The sequence below is a fragment of the Phoca vitulina genome, unplaced genomic scaffold (genome assembly GCF_004348235.1).
Source record: "Phoca vitulina isolate PV1807 unplaced genomic scaffold, GSC_HSeal_1.0 scaffold65, whole genome shotgun sequence".
In the NCBI taxonomy this organism is placed as follows: Eukaryota; Metazoa; Chordata; class Mammalia; order Carnivora; family Phocidae; genus Phoca; species Phoca vitulina.
Window position 1 is genome coordinate 3,336,453 of NW_022589768.1, and position 9,720 is coordinate 3,346,172.

General features: G+C 48.3%; 1 protein-coding gene across 1 annotated transcript in view; it reads right to left on the reverse strand.

The window, feature by feature from the left end:
- The window catches only part of ADAMTSL3 (ADAMTS like 3), a 282,288-nt gene extending 273,082 nt beyond the window's left edge, over positions 1 to 9,206 (reverse strand). The window contains exons 1-2 of the mRNA XM_032391915.1: positions 9,054 to 9,206; positions 8,297 to 8,416 (exon numbers count right to left, since the gene is read on the reverse strand). Coding sequence (XP_032247806.1) covers positions 8,297 to 8,416; positions 9,054 to 9,206 — 273 coding nt within the window. The remainder of the gene's footprint in view (positions 1 to 8,296; positions 8,417 to 9,053) is intronic.
- Between the last annotated feature and the right edge of the window lie 514 nt (positions 9,207 to 9,720).

The window sequence follows — 9,720 nt, forward strand, 5'->3', positions numbered from 1 at the left end:
TACAAAAGCTCCCATAAGGCTCATATTAACAGGGTTATAAAAGATCACTCAATATAGAGAGTAACACAACAGACCCTTTCAAGATACTTCTCCACCTGGCCCCAGGCATCCACACGGCAGCACCATTTCCCACCATCCGAGCCCTCGGGGATGCCTTGGCTCCCCCAAGTCCAGATCCAAGAAAATACGGTCAGAGAGATAAAGCTCCACATGGGAGCAGACGAAAGTGTCCACGGAATGACCCGAGCCGCACAGAGCTCTAGTCCATCAGGAGCCTCCTTGCAAGCCATGCCTGCACTTTGGTGATGTAGGCCAGAATTGGCCCAACAAAAGGAAACGTTTCCAAACTCCAAATAAGCCAATCAAAACATAATGCTTGAAATCCCTCATGATAGGGAATAAATTCCATTATTGCCTTTACACCCAGCCCTTCCAATTTCAGCTTGGAGAGGACCAGCAAGGTCTTTTCCTGCCTGACCTGGCTCGCTCTCCCCGGGCCAGCAAATCAACTCACCTTTGTTTTGTGGCTCTTTCAACCTCCGTTACTTCTGCTTGACAAAAGAAAGACATGACAGGGCTCCATCCAGCCTCCACCCGCCATTATTCCCCAACCTCGTGGCCACGCTGCAAGTCCAGTTCCCTGTCCTAAGCCCCGCACTTTCCCCAAGATGGCAGACACTCACAGAAGCACTCCCTTTGCTACGCCACAGCGGAATAGAAGCCCTGGCGCACGCTGCAGGGGAACACATGTTCGGTAGCAGAGAAGAGAGGTTGAGAGGTGAGCGCACTTGCTTTCGTCCAAGGAGTGCGGATGACACAGTTAGGGTTGCTTGCAGTGACCTAGTCTCAAAGTGCTTGAAGATGGAGCATCTCTGAGCCGGGACTGGCCTGCTGTCAGACAGAAGGTATGTCTGAGCACAGGCAGCAAAGGCTTTGTCAGGATGGGACCAGGCTCTGGGCACTCACGACTTGCAGGGGAAGCTGCATCGGGGAGGGTTGATCTTCACCACCCTGTAGGTACCATTCAACTCACCCGGTGAAAGTGATTTAAAAAAAAATCACACAGTATCCCCGAAAAAGGAGTCCAGGAAGACAGCATTAGGAGAGGAAAGTGTCTGCATACTTCAAAAGATGGATACTGAGTCTCCAATAACAGACCCTATTCTTTCATGCTTGAGAAATAGCTGATTTGCAAAAAGCTCAATGATAATGAAATTCAGACTTTGCCTGTGCCAAAGCCAATCAGAAAAGCACGTATTGCTGCATATACAACGGTCATGTATTTGCTCTGGGCCTGAACTGAGAACAGACTACACGTTATTCCACTTAACGTATTCTTGTCTTCTCCTAACAGACCGTGAGCTCGCTTTCTCATTAGATCGCTAAATCTTTGGAATATTTAAGGAGCATAACTACATTTGACCAAGATTACTCACTAACAAAGGAATGAGCTATTCAAGCTCAAATGGCATGCTGCTTAAAAACATTATACACACAGGCCAGAAACAACACAGAAACTCTCCTATCTGGAGAATATGCGAGCGCTCGTCTCAACTGGGGCAGGGGGGTGGGAAGAGGAGCTGACAATACCCTATACATTCAAGGGCTATGTCCATCTTCCTCCACCAGAAATTTCAGAAGTTGGTATACACTTCCCAAGTTAAAAACTATTACATAAATAACTTGGAAATGTCAAGTGATATTTCTGAGGCCTGCCAACAGTTTAACCACAACGAAGCTCCTCGCCAAGATATTCATGAAAAGTTCAGAAGAAGTTACTTTGAGAAAGATGTACTCACAGCAAACAGATTTCTTCTCCTTAGAAAAAAATGCATAAATCAATAGTTACAATAAGGAAAGGGAAAATTAGGTTTGTCGGAATAGTAGAAGAAAACAGACTTTTAAGAGAACTTTAGACATGAGACTACACAAAGACTTCATTATTAATATATTATTGTTACTACTAGTATTAAAAATTCATTCAAACATTTCTCTCATACTTTTCCTTGCCACAGATTAGATGTAAAAATGTCTTAACTGAGCTTAAGGGCAAAGAACAGACACTTGGCTTTGCTACCGCGGGCTGTGTGATCTTGGGTAAGACCCTGTTCCTCTCTCGGGCTCAGATTCCTCACCTGAAAAAACAGAATCCCTGAGCATCCTTCCAACTCTGACTCGCTACAATTCCAGATGCCTGTCAGGGCCACACCCAGCCCTCTGCCTCCCTGGCAATGGAAAGAGTAGAGAAAAAAACAAATTGGAGAGGCATTTTGAAAGGAGAAAGCACACAAATAGGCAGTCAGTGGTACAGGAAGGCAAGAGAAGAGTCAACTGCGACTCCATCCAGAGCGTCCTAATGCCTTAGGATTTTACAAAGACAGGATTTTATAAACACGGAATGAGTCACGTGAGAGTCTGGATTTGACTTCGGGGAAAGTAACTGAAATTCTTAAAAAGGACGCCTGTCTGAGGTGAGGCTGGGGCAGGGGGAGGTAGGTACTGGAAGTCAGATTTTAATAAAAGCTAAAATGAGTAGGAGAAAGCAGGAGACGATAAGAATTTGAACATCAAGTGCACACTGAAAGCAACAGGAGATCCAAGTGTAGGTAACAGGATTTTTAACTTGAAAAAAAAACCTTGAATCCACTTAAACGTGGGCAGTAAGAGACAAAATGTATGCCAGATAAGGCAGGGGCTCCTTCCCTGGAATCCACAGGAGAGAGAAGGTGACGGGGAGAAGGGACGATGGGTACAAACAGGTGTACGAGGACCTCTGCAACATGAAATCAAGGTGTTCTCTAACTGGCTGCGAGCTTACATCAGAATTTACCCTCAGTTAATTTTAGGGAAGTCAGAACCCACCACTAACTGAAAACGCAGCCTCGTCCCACATGCCTAAGTCCAAGTGATTGAAGTTTGGTTCTGCCTTTCGGTGTTCTGTAAGTCTAAAGCTGGTAAGGTAGACTTTATACCACCATGTACACAACAAAGACAATGCACAGACCTTAGGAAAACGAACACGGGCACTAATTTCGAAGTGTGCTTAACCTCTTTTTATCCCACTATGGCTGCCCATAAGAGGAAGCGTAGTCCAGCAAATCCACATGGTCTGGGAAGACGCACCTTCCACATTTCCCTGCACCTAACAAACACCAAAAAAATAAAAGACTATTTGTGCAAAACAAAGAGTTTTGCTAACATTTTTTTTAAAAAGATTTTATTTATTTGAGAGAGAGAGCACGAGCTGGGGGTGGGGGTGCAGAGGGAGAGGGAGAAGCAGGCTCCCCGCTGAGCAGGGAGCCCAATGCGGGGCTCGATCCCAGGACCCCGGGATCATGACCTGAACCGAAGGCAGATGCTTATTAACTGACTGAGCCACTCATGCACCCTGAGTTTTGCTAACTTGAAAAAAAAAAAGAGAAAGAAATGACTTCTAATCAAGAAAGGCTAAGCCTAGAACAGACTTTTACATCAGTCCCCATAATAAACTTCTGAGGCCCCAAGTTGAAAGCTTCAGTGAACTAGAGGTGAGGATGGAGAGACTCACCACCTTCTTTCCCAGAAAGAGACACAGGCCGAGAGTGACTGCCCGCCCCCATCGGCTACGGAGCAAGAACAAACTGCAGAATTCAAGACTCTGCTTCCTAGAACCGGCCGACATTCAGCTGTTGGCTATGAACAGGTCCTCTGAGGGATCCACTCCAAAACCACCATGAGAAAGGACAAAGGAATTTACCCCAGAGGCTGGCTATCAAGTCTTTGGACCACAAGCCCTTCTCTCGTCCCAAACTAACACACGTCCACTACCTTGTATGACTGAAGCAACCAAATGTCAGGATGCTGCCCCTGTGGGGACACGTTCGCTAAATGGGAAGTCAGCGCCATTTTAACTTGAGCTGCCATGTTCCACCCAGACTTTGAAAAAAACATCATTCCTAGTGCGATAATGATCATGCTTGTAAATGCCATCGGCAGAGATCATTCTTAACTCCTGAAGGAGCTAAGTTAAAGAACAAGCTAAGGAAGCAACTCAGGAATAGGAAATCCTTCCCTTGGGTCTACCAAGGTCTCCAAGACTCTGTTGACACCAACGGTGGAAGCAGGATTTTTAGGAAAGGAGATAATCTTCTGGGTGATTCTCTTGAGAGAAGGAGCTAGATGCCTGAGGTCGGAGTGCCATAGTCTTCATTGTTTCAAACAACTGTCTGGGTGTCCTTGAGTTGGTCACTTGCACATGCAGAGTCTCTGGGTTTTTTGGGTTTTTTTTTTATTCATAAAATGAGGCATTTGAGCCAAGGTCTACACCAGCTGTAAAATTCTATGATTCTCTAAGTAACAGTTTACTGCACGGCTGGCAAGACCGCCTCGATGATCAGAATGATCCAATTAACACTCTGCAAGGTATGCTATTCTATCCGTAGTTTCAAAAAAAAAAAAAAACCACCAGATTGTTTCAGAGTGGAAGGCTTTCAGATCATGAAACCCAGTCACTTTGTTTTTCAAAACAAATGGGGAATCTGAGGTCCAAAGATGTTGAAAACCTTTGTTAAATTACAAGCTAATTAGTAGCAGAAGCAAGACGAAGGCTGCCTGACGGTTCCCGTTTGCACTGAGCCGCGCTGTTAACCCCGCCAGCTTCAGCCCTACTGTCGGCACCAGCAGCTGCCTCGGCCCCTGCACCTTTTATGTGACTCCTTAAACAGCCTACATCACAACGGTGCTTTACTGGCCTTGGGGTTATTGGTTTTCCAGACACCTAACCTAGGAGACATTGGAAGAGTGACCTGAAAGGTCTTCGTGAAAGTAGGCCAGGATAAAATACTCTAGAAAGTCCTACGAGCTCTGCTGAAGACAAGTATCTCTCCTGCACCTGCTGGCTTCCGATTTTGCAGGAAGGAGAATCGTTGGCCAGCCAGTCCCGATCCTATAAGTTCAGGAACCAGACTGCCGCCTCGACAGCACACACTCTCTGTCGCTCTGGCTTCAGGCGGCTGCGCAAATCTGCGAAGGCCTCAGGTAGATACCCGGCCCCGGGCGGCCACTCCCACAGACCTGGCCCTGTTTCTGGCCAGGCTGGGATCTGTGGATTCCAGCAGCCGCTGGACGTGATGGGGCAACACCGGACAAATGTCCCCACTGCTCTCCAGATGTGGACTGCAGAGGGACGGCACTGAAAACCTTTTAGGGACACTCTGGGAACTTCTGTGCGGGGAACAATGCCACATCCCACCCAGCTGCTGCCTCGCGTTCCAATACGAGACAATTTGTTCCAAAAGATACAACTTACGGACACTGAACCCTAAGTTATGTTGGATGCGCCAACTTGTCCAATCTCTCAGACATAATGCTGTCTGACAGAGGCCAGACACCTATGGGTATGTGCGGTGTGACCCCATCTATGTAAAATCAAAAATAAAAAGCAGAACTAGGATAGTGACAGAAGTCAGAGGGGTGATACTTCTTCAGCAGGGACACAAGGAGCTTCCCAGGAGTTGGACATGCTCAGTTTCTTGATCTGGGTTTCTGTAATCGGGTGATTCCAAAAGTAAAAAGGTATTTAAAAGTTCAGATATGTGTGTACTTTACTATATGCATGCTAACGCTCCATAAAAAATTATTGTCCCCGATGTCAGTGGAGAATACTCTTCCTTTCCTTCAGCACAAGGATATCTGAGATTCTCTGAATGGGGTCTTTGTAAATCGTATGAGTCATAACAACAGCTAGATCACGTGCTTACATGCAGCAGGCCCTACGCAGAGAGACTACATGAATGGCCTCCTTTAATCCCTAAAGCATTTCCATGGGGTGGACACCATCCAGGTCTCCACCTCACACAGGAAGCATGAAGTCGCCTCAGGAAGTGAGGTGAAGCAGCGTGCCCAGCGTCACCCAGGAAGTCAAGCATCAGAACAGCGATTCAAAACCAACGCAGTCTGACTCCAGAGCTCGTGAGACAGAGAGAGAGAGAACATGAGCAGGGGGAGAGGAAGGGCAAGAAGCAGGCTCCCCGCTGAGCAGTGAGCCCGATGCGGGGCTCCATCCCAGGACCCCGGGATCACAACCTGAGCCGAAGGCAGACGCTTAACGACTGAGCCACCCGGGCGTCCCCAGAGCCTCTGTTCTTAACTGGTCTTCACATTTCATTGTGTGCTGCAGGACCCGGGGATTTTTCAAGCTGGGTTTCGCTCTGCCTGAGAGGCTCCTGCCAGTAGCACACGGTCTGCATGCTCAGCACTAAGAGGAAAGAGGACCAAGGCCTGGGGTGCTGGATTCTCTCCAGCGGAGCACGTTCTAGAGTTCATTCAGGAGATACACCTAGTTGCGTACAAAGGCCTGGTAACCTGTTTTCTTTGCCTCTGCCAGCAGAAAGCAGGTGCTCTTACTGACTTCCTATAGTCTGACCTGATTCCTTCCCCTTGAGAGAAATGCACAGTGGGGCGACACAGAATGTTTTCATGTGCTGTTCGCTGGGGCTTTTTGGAACACCGTGTCTTAGGACAAGATTTCCACAGCGTGCCACACCCTTCTAAGATCTGCTTTAGGCCTTTTGAAAAGGCTGAGGGGGCTTATTTTCCTCTCTGTCCAGCTTGCATATTGTTATTATATTAAATATAAATACAACGTAGCCGTAGAACCTGGAGAAGGCATTAAGCACTCTTTAATTAAACAGTACCTGGCTCATGATTTTCCAGACACCCTCTTTTATCCTCTACTCCTTCTCAATTAGCTCCCTGAAGTTCTCACACGAAAACCTGTTGGATCATTGATTTCTTGATTAAAAGCTGCCATAAATTACAGGCCCTGTAAAAATCCACCGGGGAGAAGGGTAAAAAGCAACTTAATGATAGCTTAGACCCCATTAGCAGCCAGGCCCCAACGCCCATCGGAAGTGTTCACTGGGCTCCGTTACGTGAACGTGGGCTGGCCCCTGCCCCCCACAGCAACGACTCACATACGCACTTTTCAAGATACGTGGAAAACTGATTGCATGTTGATTTTTTACTAAATAATTGGTCTCCTCTTACCACTGTCCTGAGCACCTGGGTAGCTCTCCGCCCACAGCTGGGACCCGGGGTTCACAGCCTGCCCCTCACCCCAACCCCAGGTGCAGAGCCAAACGTCCCAAGTGCAGGCCATTCAGCAGCAGCCTGAAGGATGGAAATGAATGGGGCCTCCCCCTGAGCTGGGATGCAGGATGCTGGGGTCAGACCACCACTCCTATCACCCTCGGCACCCGACTCGCCCTCCTTCACCAGCCTGGTAACTCTCCCGCCTCATCTCCAGCACTCTGCCTGCCTGGCCTGCTCCCCGTTGTCACATCCCACATCTGCACACGCTGCCACGGCGACCGTCCCAGAGCAGCCGCTCCCGAGAAGCACCACCCACCCCTAACCAGCATGCTGCAATCAGGCCCGAACTTGCTGTGGGGCCTTGACCACACAGAAGAGGACACCTCGGTCACTGGCCCACTTGCTCTGCCCCATCGTGTGTCCTGAGAAGACGTTCTCGCCCCATTCCGCATCTGCACCTGACCCTGCATGTGCCAGGCTCTGCCAGGTCCACCCAAGGCCTCCATCACCTTCAGTCCCACCCGACCACCCCCTGAACTTCGGCCCCACCAGCTAGAAACCTCTGCATTTGGCAGAGTGGACATGCTCTGCTTCCAACGAGTGGTGAGTGATTTCAGAGACACGCACAACCCTTCACGCTGTTAAGGCGTCAGCGTGAGCTGGGAGTGGAAGGGAGTCAGTCCCGAGTACCCAGCTTCCGCGCCTCAGCCAAGCACAGCCTTGTCCTCAGCGAGCTGCCATGAAGGAACTGAAACACACACACACGTGCATGAGTGCGCGAGGACGCACACCTACCCTGTTCCTTTCTGCAAAATGGGCAAAAAGACCAATGTTGGCACTGGTGAAAGAAAGGAAATAAAAGCCAGGAGGGCAAAGAGAGGGAGGCTTAATCAGAAAACAGTACTCTTGGATAATTTCAGATGATAAATAAATTTGGTGATCACTAAAATGAACGAATCTACCACAGATTTCCGATAAAAATAAGAAAAAGTGACTCAAGCCGACACCCCGACCAGAGCAATAAGCACACACTGTGTAGGAAATGGTTTGTGCAAGCGTGGGCAGCCCAGAGGTCTTGGGATCCTTCCAGAGAGTCAATGGCTTATTGAACTAGTTGTGCCAAGGGGAAAAAAACATGATTATTTTCAAGTTGTTTTTGAGAAACCGTTTCCTGCCCATTGGCAGATGGCAAAGCCAAAGGGAGGCTCTTTCAGGAGGTTCTTACCTGGTCATCGTAGCGGTACGTGAGGAACTGCTCCCCCGTTGTGTCTTCAAGAAAACTTCCCTGGGGGGAGAGTGCAAACTCAGGAAGGAAGTAGGCTCCGGGGGACTTCTCTGATGTGGCCTGAAAGGCAAGGTCACCTGGTTACAAATAAGGCCCCATGAGGACCCCCTGACAGGTAGTCCCTGAAGCAGGGTGATTCCCAGAGCACCCACCCGCTAACAGCTGTCCCCAGAAGGAAAGTGACCTCGTTTAGTAAAGGCCAAGGTGAGACACACCAGGAGTCTGTGTGAGGCGCTGTTGGGCTAGGAAACCCCACTGGTCCACCTCAAACTGGCGCACACATTATTGATTGCCTGACACCTGCCCCCTCCCCACTGCCCACAACCTTCTAGCGATTCAGCTACAGTGCAGTTAACTTAAGGGCTGTTGTTGCAAATCCACTGTTTCTAGGACTTTCTTCCTTTCCCATCCTTCCCTCCTTCTTTCCTTCCTTCCTGTTTTTGTTTGGTGAAAGAGTGAGAAACAAAATTTTTTCCGCACTTCAAAAGAAAAGCATGTTCACTGTAGAAAACTTTGAAGATACCGATGGACACAAAAGAATATATAAATCACCCCATAATCCCTCCAACCTGTAATCACCACTTCTTGCTAGAGTCTGGATTCCTCTGATCTGAAGTGAGGAAAACAGGACAATCAGCCGCCAGAGTTCGGTGTGGTGAGCAGCGAGGCCTGCCTTGACAGAGGCCTGTCACCTCACTGTGTTTGGGCAGGTTTTCTCTAGTATGCCGCCTTCTGTGGGGGCAGCTTTGCTCCAGAAGTTACGGGGGGGAGGGTCCCCTGCAGCCTGCTGCAGTGCCAGGGGGTCAAGAGTCTGGCAGGGAAGTCTGGCCAGGCCCCGTCGAAGGTGCATAATGTGTCCATCACACCTGGCCAGCTGGCACTCTGACGGTTGCTGAAGGTTATTGCCATAAGTGGCCTGGGAAGGAAAAGGGAGAGGAGCTAATACCACAGACCCCACAGAGATAACTGGCTCTCACATGTTTTAGTGCCGCTTTATGGATCTCAACATGAAACCCCAGAAAAAGCAAAAAATATCTCCAGTATTCATGTTTTCACTCCTCGGTGGTTATCTGCACAGGGAAAAAAAAAAAATCACAGACTCTCTGGCTTGACTGTAGCTATAGGTGATTACCTTCTGCTTTCTGACCTGCTGTTCCAATGTTTAAATTTTAACAGGCTTAAAAAAAAAAGTAAGACGGGAATGAAAATGTCCATATGAAAGTAGGAGGTGAACTTAACGATAAGATTTCTTACTTCTGTGTATATTTCCTAGGCAGTTTGAGTATGTGTCAAACTCCAGTTATTCTCACTAAAAACAAACACATCTAGGGAAACCTCAGGGGAAATCCTACATGACCGCAAGA